This window comes from Myotis lucifugus, unplaced genomic scaffold (genome assembly GCF_000147115.1).
Source record: "Myotis lucifugus unplaced genomic scaffold, Myoluc2.0 scaffold_899, whole genome shotgun sequence".
NCBI lineage: Eukaryota > Metazoa > Chordata > Mammalia > Chiroptera > Vespertilionidae > Myotis > Myotis lucifugus.
This window is the reverse complement of record NW_005871947.1, coordinates 234,851-254,444: the sequence shown is the minus strand read 5'-3', so window position 1 is coordinate 254,444 and position 19,594 is coordinate 234,851. Positions and strand designations below refer to the sequence as shown.

Genomic DNA, 19,594 nt, shown 5'->3' with positions numbered 1-19,594 from the left:
GCTACAGGCATTAATTTGTATACACTCATACAACAAAATACTTCTCAGACATAAAAAGTGACATGTTGATAAATGCAGTGATGTATATGATTGTCAAAATCATTAATGCTGCATTAAATTCGACACAAAAGGCAACATATGGTATATTTCCACTTATATGTTATTATGATAAAGGAAAAACTTTTAAAAAGGGACAGAAATCAAATCAAAATTGCCAGAGCCTGGGGGCTGAGGGAGGGAGTTGAGTTGAGGGAGGGAATGATTGCACCTGATTGCAGTGGTGAGGGGACTAGGGTGATTAAAATGTTCCATATCTTCATTGTGGTGACAGTTATAAGACAGTGTATATTTTCCAAAACTCATTAAACTTTATACTTAAGGAGAGTACATTTTATTACATGTAAATTCTGCCCTAGTAAACCTGGCTTTAAAATAAGTAAGGTCTCGCCTGGCTGGTGTTGCTCAGAGGTTGAACATCAACCCATGAACCAGGAGGTTACGGTTCGATTCCCAGTCAGGGCACAGGTCTGGGTTGTGGGCTTGATCCCCAGTGGGGGGCGTGCAGGAGGCAGCCGATCCATGATTCTCTCTCATCATTGATGTTTCTCTCTCTCTCCCTCTCCCTTCCTCTCTGAAATCAATAAAGATACATTAAAAAAACAACAACACCCGGAATGCTCTGGAGGATGCCATAGAATAAGCAGAGGCCAAACCCCAGGCCCAGAAGCACCAGGCAGGACCCATAGGGCTGTCCACGGACCCTGGAAAGCCCTGCCCTATGCTGGGACCCCACTGGCAGCTGCAGCCCTGATGCTACACCTGTCGAAAGGCCACCTGCCCTCCCTGTGCCTCGAGGTGTCCCTGCCAGTACCACACAGTGGCGGGGGGGCCCGCCTCACCTGAGGGTTGCTGGTATTGGAGGTGTCGTCCCCACTGGCGGTGGGCTCTGGGAGGCTGCCGTCCCCCAGCACGTTGGAGAGGCTGGAGCTGTGGCGGCCCTGGGCCGCGGGGAAGGGCCGGGGCCCGTCCAGCGGGGAGGGTGTGCCCGGCTGGCTGGCCGGAGTAAGGGTCCCGCTGCCGCCGCTGCCGCCACCTGCGATGTTGCCCGAGTCCACACTGGACCGTTCCAGGCCCAGGTCCAAGGGTGTGCAGAATGGGGAGAGCGCTTGGTAAAAGGCATCGGGGTCCGGGCAGGGGGCCTCCGAGGGCAGGAAGACGTCCGAAGGTTCAGGGGACTCGGTGAGTGGCTTGGGTGAGGCTGGCTCTGGGGAGGCGGGCAGCTCCGAGGGGGAGGGCAGGGGGCTGCCGGCCGTGGCGGCCTCCAGCACGTACAGCCGCGTCAGGACGTCCTGCCAGCCAGCCTGCCGGGCCAGCAGCCGCACGACGTCGGGCTGCCCGTAGAAGAGGTGGAAGAGCTGCGGGCCCAGGCACGAGCGTGAGGGGCTCGCCCGAGAGATCACCCCCGGCCCGGCCCGCCTGGAGCGTTCTGGGGAGACCCCAGGACCCCTCACTGCCGCAGACAAAGTGAGCTCTCGGGGCGGCCCCCCCAAGCTTTGCCGCCCGCACTCACCTTGCGACAGATGTCCAGGCGGACGCCGAGGTCAGCCTGGAGGGACAGCTGCACCACGGCCATCAGGTCTGAGAGGCTCAGGCAGTCTGGGAAGAGGGCCAGAGGGGCCTGAGAGCTGGAGCCTGACCCTCACCCTAATCCTCCCCCGCTGGCTCAGCCTCGGCCCCTGCACCAGCACCTGCCCTCTTCCCACCTGCCCTGTTCCTGGAGCCCTGTCACCCCTCCACCTGGCCTGCCCTTTGAGCCCAGCAGGTGGTACCTGTGCCCAGGAACAGCTTGTAGAGGCCCCGGCAGAGCTGGAGGGAGACCGCCCCTTCCGGCAGGCAGGCGACGAGCCCCTGGAGGCCACACTCTCGGAGCCGAAGCCGCTGGCGGCTGGGCTCAAGCAGGTGCTCCATCTGCTGCAGTCTGCGCAGGACCTGGGCGGACGGCACCACCGGGAGGAAGTCACCGCGGAGGCGAAGCCACACGCAGCGCCCTGGGCCTCAGCGGCCACAGCGGGAGGGACACCAGGGTCGGGTGGGCTGGGCGTACCTTGCAGATGCGCCTGGGCAGCTGGGGCAGTGACCACGGTCGCACCAGCAGTGCCAGCAGCACCTCCAGGTTTCCCGGCTCCAGCAGGAAGCCAGCCACGAACGGGGCAGCTGGGCCCTGCAGCAGTGCCAGCAGCACGTTCAGGGCGCCCAGCACCTGGGGGACACAGAGGCTCACACTGGGCTGGGCCTCCCCACGGGGTCCACACCCCGGCCTCTCCCAAGCCGCCCTGTCACCGGCCTCCAGCCTACCTGGCCGGCATCACCCGCAGCCGCCAGGAAGCTCAGCACCACCTGCAGGTCTTCGGCCAGGGAGCTGGGCGCCAGGAGCTCCAGCAGTGCCGTCTGCACCATGCGCAGCTCGTCGGCCGCCAGGGGGCACTCCCGCTGTGAGCTGCACAGGCCGGTCCCCACACCCAGGGCCGGGGGAACGCAAGGGGCACAGAGGAGAGAGAACAGGGAGGGTGGCAGTGAGCTGGGGGGACTGGACCGCCCGGCCCCCAAGGCCAGAGGCCGCTGCGGCAGCCCCTGTCGACCTGCCCCTCCCCAGCCTCACCTGTAGTGGGTGTGCAGGGCGTCGAGGATGAACTGGACCCCGTACTTCTTCTGCAGCTTCTGTCTGTGCTTGCGGATTACGCTGGCCATGTACTGGATGTGGCCTGGCGGGCATCGCAGGGGGCTCAGGCCACCAGGCTGAGCGGGCCCTTTCCCATCCTCCTACCCGACACCCCCAGCGAGGGGCGTGTTCCCCTCAGGCACCCCAGGGCAAACACGTCCCTTCAGAGCAGGGGCGGAGCTTCTCAGACTCCCCACTGTCGCCCGGCCTGGTGGCGTCCCTCCACCCAAGGCTCATACCTACCGAGGCACACGGCGAAGTCGCTGAGGGTCCAGAGGTGGAAGTTGAAGAGCAAGTGGTGGTAGAGCGGGTACAGGAGGGGCCCACTGCCCTCAGCGGCCACCTGCTCCATCAGCAGCTGGGCAGACTTGAGCACGTTCATGTCCATGGCCCAGCCGGGCACCTGGAGCGGAGGAGGTGGAGTGAGGTGCCCGGCCCTGCCCACCGCCCGGCCAGCCTCCCGGCTGCCACTCTGCCCTGCACAGGCGGACAGACGCCAGCGCCCTGCCTGCTCGGACCCCTCAGGGCCCCCTCCAGGCTCTGAAGTGCCAGCCCCCAGCCCGCTGAGCAGTCCCCCGTCCCAGCCTGAGCTGGTGCTTCCCCCGACCCTCAGCCACACCCTGCCCAGCCTTTTTTTTTTTTTTTAATATATTTTTATTGATTTCAGAGAGGAAGGGAGAGGGAGAGAAACATCAATGATGAGAGAATCATGGATCGGCTGCCTCCTGCACGCCCCACACTGGGGATGGAGCCTGCAACCCGGGCCTGTGCCCTGACCGGGGAATCTAACCCGGTTCCTAGGTTGACGCTCAATCACTGAGCTTGCGGGCCGGGCCTGCCCAGCCTTTCAAGGCCCCTCTCAAATGCCACCTCTCCCAGGAGGCTCTGCCTGGTCCCCCACCCAGACAGGGCAGCCCCTCGCCGGCCCCCAGGCCCACCTTGCGCAGGAGCGCCCCCAGGATGGCAGGGCCCTGGCACTGCACCAGGCTCTCCTGGTTCACAGGGTGGCCCTGCAGGAAGTTCCGCAGCATCAGCAGGAAGGCCGCCACTGCGTTCCTCTCCATCCGCTCCTCTGTGGCCACCAGGAAGGGGACAGATGTGTGTCAAGGGCCTGCCGTGGCCACAGAGACTCAGGCCCGCCAGCCCCCACGGTGCCAACATTCCCTCCCTCGGCCCGGGCACCCGGGACACTTACCTGGGGACATGCCTAGAGGAAGGGTCAGGCCCTGGGTGTTGTGGCTAGAGGTCAGCTCGGGCCCCACCAGGTCATGCGTCTCGGCCGGACCCGCCTCGGCCTCTTGGGGCTGGGCAGCCACTCGCTCCAGGAGGGGCAGCAGGGCACCCATGCCCCCCACACAGGTCACCACGTCCTGGGGGGCGGGGCGGCTGTGAGAGGCAGCTCCCAGCCCTTCCCTGGCCAGGCCACCCCATCATGCCTGGTCTGGGCGCTTGGGCCAGGGAAGTTTTGCTCTTGAACCCGGGTCTCCTAAAGGCCTCCCAGGGCACCGTGCCTCTCCCAGCCCACGCTCACGCTTTCCGCACGCACCGCCCACATGTGTACACGCACCGCCCACATGTGTACACACACCGCCCATGTGTACACGCACCTTCACGTCCCAGGTCTCCACCCTGTGGCCCGTCAGGCGGCCGTCCAGCCCGTGCCCAGGGGACAGGTCCAGGCAGATGTTGTTCTTACAGGCCTGCGGGCAGGAGGAGCGGGCAGCCAGCGTCAGGTGGAGGGCGCAGACGGTGGGGTGCCGGGGGAGGTAACAGGGTGAGCCCACGCCCCTCCCCCCAGTACCTGAGGTGAGTAATGGAGGAGCAGCTTGGCTCCGAGTTCATGCAGGTCGCCCTCGGGCTTGAAGGGTGCTGTCTCGTTGGGCCCTGTGGGTCAGCGGGGCCTTCAGACCCGGCTGCCCCTCCGGCCAAGCCCCATCCAGAGCCCCGACCAGAGGACTTCCAGGGACGCCTTCTCCCCTGAGACCCCCACTTTCCAGCCTGGGCACTTTAAGACTCCAACCACCGGATTTGGGGACCCTGGGGGGGCGGGGGCGGGGGCCGGGAGGCGGGGGGCTGCGTACCCAGGCTGCACAGGGCCTGCAGGGTTGCCGTGGGCAGGGCTTCGTGGAAGATGGCCACGGCCCCCAGCTCGCCCTCCAGGGAGGTGGGGCTGCCCCAGCGCGTGTCCTGGGTGCCTGCGAGGGTGGAGCTGATGCTGCCCTCCGGCGGAGGGGCCCCCAGCCCAGACCCCCAGCCCAGCCCTGCGGTCGCCGGGACCGACTGCGAGCGGGTGAGGGAGGGGTGAGTGGGGGCCAGGGCGGTGGGGCCCGCGGGCGCCGGCAGCCCCGTGGTGGTGGTTGTCGTGCGGTGGCCAGCGGAGCCGATGCAGCAGGAAGAGAAGGGCTGCAGGGCCAAGGGGAGGGGGGTGAAGGGGGGAGTCAGCTCACAGCCAAGCCTGGGGTCCACCGGCATCCAACGCTGCACAGACCCCGAGGCTCCAGACCCCACCCTGTCCAGGTCCCCCAGACACCCAAAGCCTCCCCCAACCCTGCCCGGTGCACCTCGGTGAGGCAGGGGCAGCGGAGGGGCGCTGTCTTGACCAGGTGGCCGTCCTTGTAGATGTGCACCAGGTTCTGGCTGAAGAGCCCGCCAGGCATGTGGACGACGGCCACACAGTGCTGGACGGAAGCACGGCATCGGGCGGTCGGCGGGGGGTAGGGACCCCCTGGGCTGGGGGCCCCCCGCCCGGCCACACGAGGAGGGAGGCTCACCCAGGCAGAGTCGGCAAAGGACACCTCGGGCAGGCTCACGGTCAGGTACTCCTTCCGGGTGCACACGGCCACCACCAGGGTCCCGGCCGCCGTGAAGAAGGCCTCGAACCCTGAGCCACTGCTGGTGAAGAAGCTGGGGACAGGCCGAGCCAGTTAGGCCTGCTGGTCCTCCGTGCACCCTGGCACTCCGCCCCGGTCCCGGGCACGCACCCACCTGTACAGCTGCTTTCGCTGGAGACGCCGGGCGGGGGCCGGGGCCGGGGCGGCGGCCGGCGGGTGCAGGCAGAGCCAGGCGTGGAAGGTGAAGCCCGTCCCCGGCCAGCGCTGCACCGGGGGCACCATGACGCCCGCCATGCCGGGCGTGAGGTCAAAGTAGTGCAGGGCTCGCGCCGGGCCCCGGTGCCGGGCCATGCCCGACAGCGCGCGGATGACGGCGCCCGCGTGGCGGGCTCTCGCGGCCTCGGCCCCTCCCGGCCCTGAGTCCAGCCCCGGCGGCGGGCGAAGCAGGCGACGCAGCTCCAGGGGCCGCAGGGACACGCGGCCCAGGGCTTGCAGCAGCGCCAGCAGCTGCTCCCGGCAGCGGGTCCCCAGGGCCACCCCCGTGCCGAGCGTCTCCAGCAGGCAGCTCACCAGCCCGGCCTGCACGCAGGTGGCGCGGCTGGCGGGGCAGCTGTCGCAGAGCCTCCACAGGCGCTGGGCCAGGAAGAGCCGCAGCTCGGCCGTGGGCAGCGCCGGCAGCCAGCGCGTCAGCACCAGCACCGGCTGCTCGTTGCGGACGGGCGGCGGCGGGCACGTGCTGTGGTCGCCCTCCACGGCCTGTGGGGGGAGAGAGGGCCTAGCTCCTGGGCACCTGGCACGGAGCAGCTAACCTGCCACCTTCCTCTCTCCGTGCACTTGCCCCGAACCTGGGAAAGCAACAGGCGCTCCCCCTCGGCCCCCAGGTTGTGTCCGAGGCTCAGGGACGTCCGAGGCGCACGGACGACCCTCAGTCCCAAGGACAGTCCTCCAACCCGTTAACCCCGCTCGGAACCACGGCTCTGGGTCGGCCTGAACCCCAGGAGAATCCTGGGACTTGCTAACATGCAGCAGCTTCGGGCCCCTGCAGCCTCACCCCAGTGACATGGTGAGCCACAGCCACAGAATGTGCTGGCCATGGTCACAGCCCCCCAGGTGGAGAGCGGCCCTCCCCGGAGGCCCCGCCCCGGCCGCTGCACCCTCACCATGTTGAGCAGCTCCTGCAGCAGCCGGTGGGTGGGGGGGCCGTGGCTCTGCAGAACCTCGTGCAGGTGAGGGTAGCCAATGCGCTCCTTGAACACCTCCTGGGGGGGGGTCCACACAGCAGGCTGCAGGTGGGGTCAGCCCATGGTCCACCCCCAAGCTGCCCCGACCCAGGACACCAGCTCCAGGGCTGACTGGTGACCTCCCGCCCAGGGGCCTGAGCGGCACCTCTCTGGATCCCCCCCCCACCCCCACCCCCTGCCAGCTCTGGGGCCCGGGGGTGAGTTTCCCTCCCGCCCACAACCCTGCTGCAGGTGGCAGCAGCGACCTCACCTTGGCCGAGGGGGAGCCACTCATGACACAGGTCAGCACCTTGACCACGTGGACGGCAATGGCGTCCGTGTCCTGGTCCAGCACCTGGGGGGGAGGGGCAGTCAGGAGCCGGGCACCGCAGCTGGCAGCGCCCTGCAGTACGAGGGGTGCAGGGCCAGGAGCAGGTGCCCCAGGGCCGGTGGCTGAGCGGCTGGGGGCTCTGGGGGCACGGCAACCCCGTACGGCCCAGGCCTCTGCTCCTCGCCCGGACGGCGGTGCCCCTCCCCCGGACCCCAGGGCCCTCTCTGAGCCGCTTGGCGAGAGCCACTCTGACCAAGAGGCCAGGGAAGGCGCCCAGGCTGGGCAGGCCCTGTCGCCACCCCCTCCGTCTGGGGGCTTATGGGCCGCAGCCCCCCCCCCCCCACGCCAGACACACGTGCAGGCAGGCCAGCAGGTGCCCACCACCCAGGATGATTGACAGGGGGCCGGGGAATGGAGGGCAATCATCACAGAATGTTAGAACCAGAAGAACCTTCGAGACCTTGGAGTCTGCCCTGCCCCTGCCCGCCAGGTCCACGTGGGGACACTGAGGCTCGCTGCTCCTCGCCCTGCCCTAACCTGAGGGGCAGGGGGGCTTGGGGACGTGGTCAGCAGGTGCTACCAGCTCTGCCTGACCCTCCTCGTGACCCGGGTACCTTCGGACCCTCTGCGGGCTGTTCCTCATCTATAGCCACCAGGGCCTCGCCTGCCTCGCCGATGAACGGACGTGCAGGCTCTCAGGGTGCAGCCGAGGCCACAGACACCCCGGGCTGCCTCGGGAGGGGCCCTGGAGGCTGGAGCCCAGGCACTGAGCCACCAGAGGGCGCCCCACGTGGAGCCCCTGATACCCTGAGCTTCCCGCCCCGTGCCAGGTGAGGGGGGGGCACCTCAGGAGGGGGTGGCAGGAGGGAAGTGGCCCCACGCGGGGGACCGCCCTTTCCTGGAACGACCAGCCAATCCCTGCATATCTATCGGGCTGTTCCCTCTGGGGAACGGGTGTAGGTGGCTGGGTTTCGAAGGTTCCCTCCGGCTTGGCACAGCCAAACCCCAGCGCCCAGAAGCAATACTAGGCAGGACACAGGTCACCCCTGCCCTGTCCCCTTAGTCAGGGACGTGGCAAGTAGGTGAGATAGCCTGGGACACCCAGCCCCGCTGCCCGGCCAGGCCAGGCCTCCTCCTGTCGGCTCACCCCCCGCAGAGCGCGGGAAGGGCTGAGGAGCCGGGGGTGGGTGCCCAGGGAGGCGCGTGCCTGAGCGGGTCAGCCCCAGGGCGGTACCTTCTGGACATCGGGCTCGGTCAGTAACCGGGTAGCCAGGTCACTGTCCCCCTCAGGGGGCGCCCGGGCCTGCAGGTATAGCTGTGGGGAAGGGGGAGGGCACAGGGTGGAGGAGGCAGAGGAGAGAGAAGGGAGATGAGGGAGGCGCAGGGTTAGAGCAGGGCCTGTGGCAGCGGCCGGGGCTTGCCCTAGAGGGAAGGATGCGCCCTGAGCTCAGGCTGAGCGCCCCCCAGGCCCTAGAGAAGGGGAGGGAAGCTGCGCCCCATGCCCTGCTCAGAGGGACAGTCGGGCGGCTAAATGGACAGGAGCAGGCCCTGCATCCAAACCGCTGAGCCGTCCTCCTGCCCCGGACCTGGGGCTGGGAAAAGGGAACACGGGGGCCAGGGCAGCTCCTGTCCTTCCACAGCACCCCCTCCTGTGGGTGCAGAGCCATCCTCGGCTGCAGGCCCCCCACTGCGCTGCAGGCATCACACCAGCTCATCCCTCCAGCCAGCGGGGCCCGGGTGTGCTCGGCAGCATCTGGACACCCACACGCGGTTCCCCCTCGGCTTCCAGGCCCTGCACCCCTGCCCGGCCGCCCACCTTGCTGTTCTGGATGAGGCGGATGAGGTGCTCGAAGCAGTTGTTGCTGAGGAAGGTGGCCTGCAGCACTGGCCGGTCCTCGCAGGCCAGCATCCTGGGGATGGCGTCTGTGGAGGGGCCTCGGGTCAGCCCTGCCCCCCGAGGCCTGAGCCCTTCCTCCCCGTCCTGCCCGGTCCAGCCCGCCCAGGCCTCCTCCCGCGCCCGGGCCCAGGCCCACCCAGCATGCTGACTCGCCGGCGGATGAGGGCCTCTTCGGGGCCTGGGCTGGGCCCGGCCGGCCCGTCGGCGTTCAGGACGCGGAAGTAGCCCTCGAGCAGGGCGTGGAGCTCTGGACCTCGGTGGGGCGTGCGGCTGGCGTGCAGGACGTGGACGGCGCCCACCAGGGCCTCCAGCGCCAGCGCCAGGAGGCGGGAGTCCTGGGCCGGCCCGCGGCCCCAGCCCTGCACCACTCCCAGCAGGCCCTGCACGGAGCCGGCGCTCAAGGCCAGCTGCCCGTTCTCCTGCAGGTCGGGACGGAGACGGGCAATGGGCAAGGGCTCCTCCAGCCGCGACCCCGAGACAGCCACCCTCTGGCCGCAGGGTCCGCCCAGCCTACCTTCCCTCCTGCCAGGACGGCCCCGAAGAGGTGGATGAGCCGCAGCAGCAGCGTGGGGGGCAAGCGCTCCGCCTCCTGCAGGCTCTCTGGAGGGGGGGCGAGGTGGGGGGAGCAGGACAGGTTCAGCGAGCTGGCAGGGCTGGGCATCTTCGGGGTCTACAAACAGGTGGGAGCCCGGGGGTGGGGGTGGGGGCTGAGGGAGGACACCTGGTTCTGAGCTGAGGGCTCTTAAAAGCCATGGTTCTCCACCAAGGGGCCTGAGGGGGACACGGCCCTTTTTGGGGAGCTCGAAAAGGAACAGGACCCTGAGAGCCGTGCCAGCCCCCTAGACCCTAAGCCCCGGTGTGAGCACCCCTCCCGCTTCCCCTGGAAACCCAGGTTTTAGTCCCTCAGATGCAAATCTCCTGTCCCTCTGCCCTGACAGTGGTGCTTCCCCCAGTGACCTGCTGGGGGAGGGGGCTGCCTGTGTGTAGCGTCTAGATGCCCTCACTCCACCCCCACCCCCGCCCCCGCCCCCAACCCCGCCCCTGCTGGGACTTCTAGGGGCTTTCACAGCGTTGGATGGACAGGATGCCAGGCCACAGACTGAAACCCAGAGAGCAGAAAGGCCCGGCCTGGTCACACGTGGGGTGGGGGGTGGAGGAGCCAGAGCAGGCGGCCTGACTCAGGCGGGATGGGGTGGGAGGCCGAGCGGGGACAGGGCTTTAGAGGTGGGCCTGGAGCGCAGCTGGCCCTGCAGGGAGAGGAAACTGGCCCAAGACCTGCAGGTGGTTGCCGGGTGGCCTCTAGGAACGAGAGGACGGGACCTGTCTGGGGTGCAGGGAGCCGTGGGGCTGGGGAGGGCGGCCGGGGGGGACAGGGCTTGGTCCTGGGGGTGTCAGGCCACGTCTGGGGCGTTTACAGCGGCGAGGACTTAGTTCTGTTCTGCGGAGAGAACTCGGGCAGGACGGGAGGCAGGGAGCTCCCGGGCGCCTTCCCTCCTGGAGCTGCGTCCCTGCCCCGGGCCCAGGCCAGCAGCTCCAGGGACATCAGAGACAAGGACATGCCTTCTTCCCTTTCAGTCCTCACGCGGGGACATTTTCCCATTGATTTTAGAGAGAGTGGGAGAGAGAGGGAAAGACAAAGAGAAACATCGACGTGAGAGAGACACATCGATGGGTTGCCTCCTGCACAAGCCACGACCAGGGCCCAGGCTGGGGAGGAGCCTGCAAACGAGGTCCGTGCCCTTGACCGGAATCGAACCCGGGACCCTCGGTCCGCAGGCCGGGGCTCTATCCACTGAGCCACACTGGCTAGGGCAAGGACATACTTTCTATCCCAACAGAAGACACCCTCCCACGCTCACTGCCCCACCCCACAGCACCCTGCCCGGGCCCACCTACAGCACTGGCCAGTCTCTCTCTGATGACAGAAGAGGGGACCCAGGAGAAGGGGGTCCCCAGGGAGAGCTCCTCCAGGAGGGAGGGAGGAGGGAGTGGAGGTAACAGCTAGTATAGACGTTGTCCTGAGGAGGGTGCCCACCAGGTGGAGGCTCCAGGGACAAAGGGACTGGACTAGGGATGGTTTTATGGGGGTCCAGGCGGTTGGGGGGACCCAGGGGATGGGAGGGAAGGGGGAAGGGAAATCGGCGCCCCCGCCTGATGCCAGGCCTTCTCTGCAGCCCAGAAATTCCTCATCTCTCCAAGGCCTGCCCTTTCTCTGCTCTCTGCCCCGAAGCCCTCAACGGGCAGGGCTCTCCCTCCCACTGCAGCCAAGGCCAAGCTGGTCCTGTCCAGCCTCCACGTTCCCCAGGAGGACAGGCTTGGGGGCGGGGCCCAGCAGGGCAGGGGCGGGGCCTGACCTGCGAAGAAGGCTCCAAATTCAGCAGGCAAAGCAGCAGGAGGGAACTTGTACTTGCTCTTCTCCTTGGCACTGATGACTTCCCTGGGGTGGCGGTGGGGGGCAGGGGGCCGGTGAGGCTGGGCACTTCACCCCTCCTGGGTCATGCCCCCCCTCCCCTCCCCACCCCCCGCGCCAGCCAGGGCACAGCCCCTCCCACCTCCACACCTTGGCCACAGCCCCCATGCCACCCGCACCCTCTCCCAGCCCCTCGGGTCCTGGTGGGGGGGTGGCCGGCTCTCACCCGCGGTGCTGGCGCCGCCAGGTCTGGTAGGGGTCAAAGAGGCCCTCACAGAGGAGGAGGGCCTGCAGGGCCACCACCTCCTCCAGCTCCGGGCCAGGGCCCTCCGGCAGTGGCAGCGGCGAGCGCCCTTTCAGCTGCGGTGTGCGGAGCAGGTGGAAGGGGTCAGCTGGGTGGTGCTATCACCTGTCCCGCCCCCCAGGGGGAGCCACTCACCTTGGCCACCAACCGGGTCAGTAGAGCCAGCACGCGGGGCACCAGCACCTGCCCCCAGCCGGCCTCCACGTTCTCCAGGTTCCTGGGGAGGGAACGATGCAGAGGCCACAGCTGTCCCCGTGCCCGGCCCCGTCGCGCCCCCCACCGCGGGCAGGACCGCGGACCCACCTGCAGAGGAGGACGAAGAGCTTGAGCAGCAGCAGGGTTTGCTCCAGGTCCCCCTGGTCCAGCTGCTCGGCCAGCACAGGCAGCGCGTCCGGCGGCGGCGGCGGCGGCACCTCGGCACCGGCCTCCTCGGGCCTGCGGGGAGAGGGGTCACTGGGGTGCTGCGGACCCCAAGGCCTCCCCCCTCCGTGAGAGCCGGCCTCACCTGCGTGGCTCCAGTGAGGACAGCGAGATGCTCCTCTCGAAGGCATCCACATAGGCCTTCAGCCACTGCTGCAGGGAGCCCAGGTCCTTCTGCAGGTTGGGGGATGGGGGGGATCAGAAGGGGTGCAGTGGCCGTGGGGGCACAGGGGATAGAGAAGAAGGGGAGAGTGAACGGAAGTGGGCACAGAGTAGAGGGAGCAGAGGTAGAGCAGAGGGGGCGGAGAAAGGGAGGGACAGAGACAGGTCGGGCGTGAGGGAGGCAGGAAGTCGGAAGGTCAGCATCAGAAGATGGCTGTCCGTACTGACAACTCTCCCAGGCCACCCCTCTGCTTCCCAGTCTCTTGTTCCCACCTCCCTAGCCTTTGGGGACCCAGGCAGGCCTGGCAGAGGCAGGGGAGGGGCTTAAGTGTGTGCATGCCTGGGGTTTGGCTGTGGCCCACACCCACCAGCCAGGCCTGACCCAAAGCCGTGGGCTGAGCCCTCGCCTGCCACCTTCTTCCAGCTCAGCAGCCACCACCTCCAGGAAGCCTTCCTTGACCGCAGATCCCAGGGTGCATGTGCACTATCAGCCAGGCAGACCCATGCACACGCACGTCCCATACAGACAGGACGTCCTTCCTGGCCCTGGGAACCTCCGCCCACCCTGCTGGTTACCTGGACCCCAGGCCCCAGAGCCGGTTCCATGGGTCAAGGGGCAGCGGCTGAGCCCAAGTCTAGGTGCCGCCAGGGAACCTTGGGTGTGAACGGGAAACGTCCCCTCCCGCCCCAGCCGGGCAGGAAGCGCAGAGTCACGGTGGGGGAGGAGGGCCGCTTCCTCCCGGCAGACCGCAGGGATGTGGGGTGGGGGTGGGGCGGGGGGACCGGGCACCCAGGGCCCAGCACCAGCGGTGAGGCCTGGAACACCAAGGGGCGGGGCACACGTCTCTGGGTCAGAGCCTGAGGCGCTATGCCTGGGTCGAGGGCATGAGGTGGGGGCTGGAGTCAGGGCAGGCCTATTGGGCCCAGGTTCTGATCCTACTGCTCTAGTGCCCTTCATCAAGGCACGGGAGCTCCCTGACCTGGGTCCAGGGCCCCAGGGACTGTGAGGAGGACTCATCCACCCGTTTTCCCCACCCCCTCCCGTGTCCCGGCCTCCGCACCGGGCCCTGTGGTCTCTGCTCAGGGGACACAGCTGAGTAAGTGCTAGCCCAGCTCTAATCTGCCCTGAGCCCTAAGCCCGCGGCCGCCAACCTTTCGGACCTCACGGACCACGGGTTGGCGACCGCTGCTCTAAGCCGAGAGGGTCCTGCCCTCAGCCTGCCTTCTCTCCCTCCGCGCTGGCCCCATCTGGAGCTCCCATCCCAGCCAGCTGAGCACTGAAGACACCTTTCCTTCCCAGGGGCAGAGGGGGTGGCCAGGGACTAATGGAGAAGGATGGAGGGGCAAGGACACATCGCAGGCCGCACCCAGCAGCCGCGGCCGCTCCCCGGGGCCACGGACCTCAGCGCGAGGACGTCTAGCGCTGCCTTTGGACGGATGGCTGATTTTTGTCACGTGTGCGCCTCAGACCACAGAGGCCAGGACGGAATAAACCCCAGGGAAGGGGGCCGGACCCCAGCAGCCTGAGCCAGGCCCCTAAGAAACCTAGGTGGAGGCCTCAGCCCCGTGGCTGGGCACCTTCAGTGTGCATTTCGTCACCGGTCCGAGCCTCAGTTTCCGGTGCCTCAGTTTACCCTCTTGTAAACTGAGGCAACTCAGAGAGGGGCTAGGGCCACCGAGGTGCAGGCCCGCACCCCTGCCACTCCTTGTCAGGTACCTCTGGCGACCTCTCCCCGCTCTGCAGCAAGGACGCCAAAATGCTCAACCCTGAGGCCCCAGACCAGCCAGGACGCTCAGACCATTTCTTTTGAACTCTTCCCACAGCAGGGGGGTGTCTGGGGGGCCCCAGAGGGAACACCTCATCGGTCTGGCTGCACCTTGAGGATGCTGAAAGCCAGACCTTAGTTCCCGGCCAGGAGCACTCCTGCTTGCTAGCCAGCCAGCCCCAGCTGACCACACGACCCCTGCCTCCTGCCTCAGTGACCCCACACGCTTTGCTGTCCATGTTTCCTCTGCCTCAGTGCTCCCGCCGGAGCCGGGACCTGCCCCAGCCCCACCCCCTCTGGTGCTGCAGAGGCCGGGGCTGCCAAACTGAACGGGTTGAGGGCACGGGTTCTGGAGTCCACACCTGGTTCTCCCACTTGGTAGCTTGTTACGTCACATGAACTAGTCTCTTTGCACTTCAGCTGCCTCTTTGAAAGCATCCCTTCGCTTCACTAGTCAAGGCTCTCCCACTGCACCCAGCGGCACGTGCCAGGTCAGTGGGAGCTCACCCCAAATCTGGGGCTGTGAGCTTTTTCATATAGATACTGATTCAGAGAGGAAGGGAGAGGGCGAGAGAGAGGAGCATCAATGATGAGAGAGAATCATGGATCGGCTGCACGGCCCACACTGGGGATGGAGCCCACAACCTGGGCCTGTGCCCTGACCGGGAATGGAAGTGTGACCTCCTGGTTCCTAGGTGGATGCTCAACCACTGAGCCACTCGGGCCAGACCGGGGTGTGAGCTTTCTAGGGCAACACTTGTCTTCTCCCCACCCCCTTCCATGAGTGACAGACGAGCGTCAGACCTCGGCTCACTGGCAGAGCCACAGTCTCCTGGGCCCCTCCCCGGTCTCCTGGGCCCCTCCCCGGCTGGCTGGCCCAGGCAGGGGAACGGAGCACCTTGGTGGGCCCAGGAGAGAGCTGGGCACCGGGGAGGGAGAGAAGATGGGAGCTCCATGACGGGGACTCCTCCCGTCAGAGCCGCCTGAGTGGCAGTGAGCACCAGCTCCTGGGAGAGGCAGGCAGATATGGGACAGGCCTGATCAGGGTGACCTCTGTGGGGACGGGGGCCTCCCCCCTCAGCATGAGGAGGGGGACGGCAAGGCCAGGCTGGAAGTGGCTCTGACGACACCAGGACTGGAGGTCAGACTTGCAGGACCAAGGAATGAAGCAGGAAGACGGGCGCTTTGCCAGGGGCAAGGACCTGGCGCGGAGTGGTCCCAGGGCCCAGGGGGAGGGGATCTTGAAAGGGGTGGACCTGCTGGTCTCCACAACACCCCACCCGGGGCTTAATCTTACCCTTGTCCTATCACTATGGAAACCAGGAATTTCCTTCCAGGGTCCCCAGAGTAACAGACCCTGTTTCCATGGGGACCCCACAATTCCACATCAGCTCCCCAGTTGCCATAACAACCCCAGGGATTACCAGCCCCTGGGCTCTGCTACTCTCCCCAACACCTCAGCCCCGCCCCCTTGGGTTGCCTTGGCCATGGAGGAGGGTAAACTGAGGCACAGGAGAGCACAGGACCCAGCTGAGGCCCCAGAGCCGGCAGAGGGTCTTCCCAGGTTTCCATGAGGTCACCGGTCAGGGAGGGGTGGGCAGAGCCAGGCCCGCTCCACCTCTGACCTGACCTCCCTGGAACTGAGTCCTCAAAGGCAAAACTGGAGAGTTCAGCCTGGGCTCCCCACCTGTAACCTCAATGTATGTCCGATCCTGACCTTTGTGACCTTGAGTGCCCCTCAGCTGGGGTGCCCCCCCCCACAATGTTCATTTTCACTGGGGGGGCTTTTGAGGGACATCCCTGCTCCAGCAGAAAAGGGGCTACTCATTTGCATGTTATTTTGCATAAACTTTCCATGCTGCCCTACTGCTAGCCTGTTGGGTGCTGTCCCCTTCCCCTCTCGCCCCTTCCCCATGCGATCCCCAGGGGAGCCCCCGCACCTGCCCCCAGGCCCCCCTCACTCCACTGTCCTGTTCTTGCTCCTGCTGTTTGGTCCTGAAGCCCTTAGGGCCCAAACTCAGCCTCCTCTGGCCCAGCTTCCCTGATTGGTCACTGCTATGGCTCTCTGTCCAGCCACTCAGCTGGACCCAAGGAGCACCTACTAAATGTGAGGCGCTGTGGAGCCCGGAGTAGCAAGAACAATGAGGGTTAACACGGGGACCCCTGGGCTGAGGTCCGGCTTGGTTTGGGGGAAGGGGAGGAAGGTCCACGGAGAACACAGCTGTGCAGCCCCTGCCCAGAGGACAGGTGACACACACAGGATGGAGGCCGGCCGGAACTCTGCCCCGAACTTGTTTGCTGACCTTGGTATGACCCTGCCTTGGTGTCCCCACCAGGGCCCCGAGGGCCCTCAGACTGATGATGCGGCTTCTTCCTGCAGGAGCACCCACAGCCCCTTCCCTCCCCCACAGGTAGCCCCGCGCTGAGCAGGGCCCCAGCGGGAGGGCATGGGTGGGTCTGGACCTGGGAACTGTGAGGGGAGAGGAAGGGCAGAAAGGGGTTGCTCCCCAGGGCGGGCCAAGACCCACAACTGGGGAAACAGGTTTGCCAGCTGATGTCAGCTCTCACTGCCAAAGGGAGGGGCAGGTGCCGGGGGAGCCTCCTGGCTGGGTGGCCGGCCAAGTCTGGGGTCTATTCATACCCTTTATCAGTTCAACCTTTACCTCATCTTACCCCCCCCCCCCCGCCCCCAGCACACACGCTGGGTCCCTAGCCGGGCTCCAGGCCACACAGCCACCTCCCCGGAGCCAGCTGGGTGGGGACAGGGTTCCGGGAGCAGGAGCAGCACCAAGTGGGCAGGAAGGCGGTGCGGGCTTCCTCTGGGGCAGCCTGGCCCCGCCTGGCTCCCAGTTCACACTCACATCCTGGATTTGTTTGCCAGGCCCAGGCTGCCCCCGGCCTGTCCAGGCTTCCAAGGCCACAACCAGCCAACGTGTGCCCCAGACCTGCCCTGCGAGGTGAGGAGCTGGGGCGGGGGGCGCAGATACACCTCCTGAGGGGGCAGGGGGGCTGACCATTTGCTGAGTTCATCTAGAGGGGGGTGTGGAGGCATCCTCCTTAGCAGGGGCCACCCAGCCTGAGGACCCTCCGTTAGCATCCCTCAGTCCATCACCTGGTCACAGGAGACGCTGAGGACCAAGAACCTGCCACGGCCACGGGCAGGAGAGGCATGAGGGCCAGGGGCAGGTGTCCTGCACAGAGACCAACCCTGGGGGGTGGAGACGGGCTGGGGTGAGGGAGCCCAGTGCAGCCAGGGAAGCAGCAGGCTCCTCTGGCCTGGACCAGTCCTGCTGGCCACCCCTCTGGGGTACAGGCCGCTCCTGAGGCCAGGGCCGGGCCACGTTTCCAGACAGGGCAGCTCAGAGGTGTACAGAGCCTGGCCTGGTCACACCACAGAAGGACTCGATCCCATCCACACGCTGCCTCCTGCCAGGGCCCTCGCCCTCTCGCCACCAGAGTGGACTCCAGAAGCTATGGCCCCCGTGGCCTGGATTCCTGGTCCCTGGGGCCCCCACGCCGGCCTGTAGTCCCGGGAGATGGCTGGGCAGCCTCTTCACAGAGGGCCAGCTGATCAGAGCAGGAACTTCCCCCAGTGACCAGATCAGGGGCGCACAATAGTCCATTGTGCCCAGGGCACACCTGAGCCAGCAGCAAGGTGCCAAGCAGGTGCAGGGAGGGAGGCTGGTGCTGGGCGAGGGGAGGGAGCATTAACCTGGGAGTCCTCCCTGCTGCGGATGCAGAAGGAAAGTGGGGGCCTGGGTAAACGAGACAGAGTTTGGGGGACACCGGGTTCTCAGCTCTGTCGGACGCCTGGGTGGGTCCCCGCCTTCACCTTCTGAAGCCATTTGAGGTGGCTTCGGAGACAAGACACGAGACGGGGAGCTCCGCAGGAACGGGGTCCCTCCACCCCTTTCACACTTCCCTCCTAGCTCAGCCCCTACCCCCAAGCTCAGCATCTCAGGCAAATCTTTTCTTCTGCCTGGACCCCGTCCAGCCCCCCGTGTAGGGCGAGACCGCCTGGGGCCAGGGAGGAGCCCAGCACTGCCCGTCCCCTGGGGAAGGAATGGTGTCCGAGCGGACCGGACCGCAGTGAGGATGCCCAGGCTGCACACCCCCAGCTCACTCAGACCCAGAGCGACGGGGCCACACCTACAGGAGGGGCCAGACCAAAGGCAAACCAAGCCTCTCCGCTCCTCCCGACCCCGCCAACCTTTCGTTTCGTTCCCCAGCCTCGGTTTCCCCAGTTGTAAAAGGAGGACGTGCCGGGCCGCGGTCCGAGCCCTTCTCCTCCGGCTCGACCGAGGTGCGCGGTCCCCACCCCTCCAGAGGATCTTTGAGGTGCGCGCCCGCGAGGACAGTCCCCCAGGTGTAAGGCGCACGCGTGTGCGCGGAGCCCGGGCACCCCCTGCGCGCGCGCATCTACGCGGCCCGGGTGCCTCGGGGCGCGGGCGCCGGTGTAGCAGGTGCGGGGCGCGCGGATCTGGGGACACGGCGGTCGCGGGGCGGGGCGGGCGGCCTCACCTGCGTGTAGTACCGCAGCCACAGCTCGTAGAGTCGCTCCGAGGCGGCCATGGCCCGGCCCGGCTCCGGCCCTGCTGCGCGCCACCTGCCGCCGCCACCTCCTCCGCGCCGCCCGCCGGTTGCCCTCGGCCAGGCCCATGGGGCGGCGGGCGGTCACTCCGGGGCGGAGCGGCGAGGAACTCCCAGGGTAAGTCGTCCTGGCCCCCGCCGCCGAGCCGCTCAAATCTGCACGCTCCTCCTCGCGCCGGCCTCCGCCCGCTTCCTGCACTTGGCTGCCGCCGCCGCCGCCCCGCCCCTCCTGGGACCGTGCACGGGGCGGAGAGCGGGCGGGAGGAGGAGCCTGAGGTCAGGGCGGCCCGGGGGGGTGCCCCACAGCCCCGCCCCCGCAGCCCGCGCTCCCCCAGAGCCCCGAGAATGTCGGGTCCGGGGTCCCCGAGTTGTCCCGGGTCTAGATACGCCCGGGATGCAGCCCGCCCGGCTGGGCTTGCCACCCTGTGTGCAAAGGAGAGGCGTGCGGGGTGCGGGGTGCGGGGTGCGGGGTGCGGGGAAGGAGCTGCGGGCCGCGCGCAGCGCCCCGTGTCCTTCAACAAGTAATTGTAACAATAACCATGGCGACCACTTGTAGAGCTGACCACGTGCAGGAGCTGCTTTAAGCGTTTTCTAGGAAGACCTAGTACTACTTAAAAAAAAAACCACCAAACACACACCATTTTTAAAAATTGATTTCAGAGAGGAAGGGAGGGAAACATCAATAATGAGAGTCATTGACTGGCTGCCTCCTGCACGCCCGCTACTGGAGGTCAAGCCCACAACCTGGGCCTGTGCCCTGATGGGGAGTTGAACCCAGGACCCTTCAGTCCGCAGACTGAGCCAAGCCGGCTCGGGCCTGAGTGCCACTTTTTTGCATGGACCGTTGGTGGAGCAGAATGGGGGTCAGAGAGCAGCAGAACACGCCTGAAATGACCCCCTGGAAGAGCAGTTCCCTCATCAGTGGGGCACATTCCTGGGAGATT

General features: G+C 66.7%; 1 protein-coding gene across 1 annotated transcript in view; it reads right to left on the bottom strand.

Annotated features, from left to right (window-relative positions):
• Positions 1-18,834, bottom strand: part of NBEAL2 (neurobeachin like 2) — a 26,928-nt gene extending 8,094 nt beyond the window's left edge. Inside the window, exons 1-27 of the mRNA XM_023747534.1 lie at positions 18,582-18,834; positions 12,218-12,306; positions 12,016-12,147; positions 11,848-11,929; positions 11,635-11,768; positions 11,353-11,435; positions 9,513-9,598; positions 9,135-9,417; positions 8,918-9,024; positions 8,336-8,416; positions 7,042-7,125; positions 6,711-6,809; positions 5,705-6,306; positions 5,491-5,623; positions 5,281-5,397; positions 4,801-5,122; positions 4,521-4,603; positions 4,327-4,419; positions 3,915-4,089; positions 3,658-3,791; positions 2,963-3,122; positions 2,660-2,762; positions 2,356-2,497; positions 2,105-2,260; positions 1,830-1,989; positions 1,571-1,656; positions 900-1,415 (exon numbers count right to left, since the gene is read on the bottom strand). Of these exons, the coding sequence (XP_023603302.1) occupies positions 900-1,415; positions 1,571-1,656; positions 1,830-1,989; positions 2,105-2,260; positions 2,356-2,497; positions 2,660-2,762; positions 2,963-3,122; positions 3,658-3,791; positions 3,915-4,089; positions 4,327-4,419; positions 4,521-4,603; positions 4,801-5,122; positions 5,281-5,397; positions 5,491-5,623; positions 5,705-6,306; positions 6,711-6,809; positions 7,042-7,125; positions 8,336-8,416; positions 8,918-9,024; positions 9,135-9,417; positions 9,513-9,598; positions 11,353-11,435; positions 11,635-11,768; positions 11,848-11,929; positions 12,016-12,147; positions 12,218-12,306; positions 18,582-18,632 (4,293 nt within the window). The 5' untranslated portion in view covers positions 18,633-18,834. The remainder of the gene's footprint in view (positions 1-899; positions 1,416-1,570; positions 1,657-1,829; positions 1,990-2,104; positions 2,261-2,355; positions 2,498-2,659; positions 2,763-2,962; positions 3,123-3,657; positions 3,792-3,914; positions 4,090-4,326; positions 4,420-4,520; positions 4,604-4,800; positions 5,123-5,280; positions 5,398-5,490; positions 5,624-5,704; positions 6,307-6,710; positions 6,810-7,041; positions 7,126-8,335; positions 8,417-8,917; positions 9,025-9,134; positions 9,418-9,512; positions 9,599-11,352; positions 11,436-11,634; positions 11,769-11,847; positions 11,930-12,015; positions 12,148-12,217; positions 12,307-18,581) is intronic.
• Between the last annotated feature and the right edge of the window lie 760 nt (positions 18,835-19,594).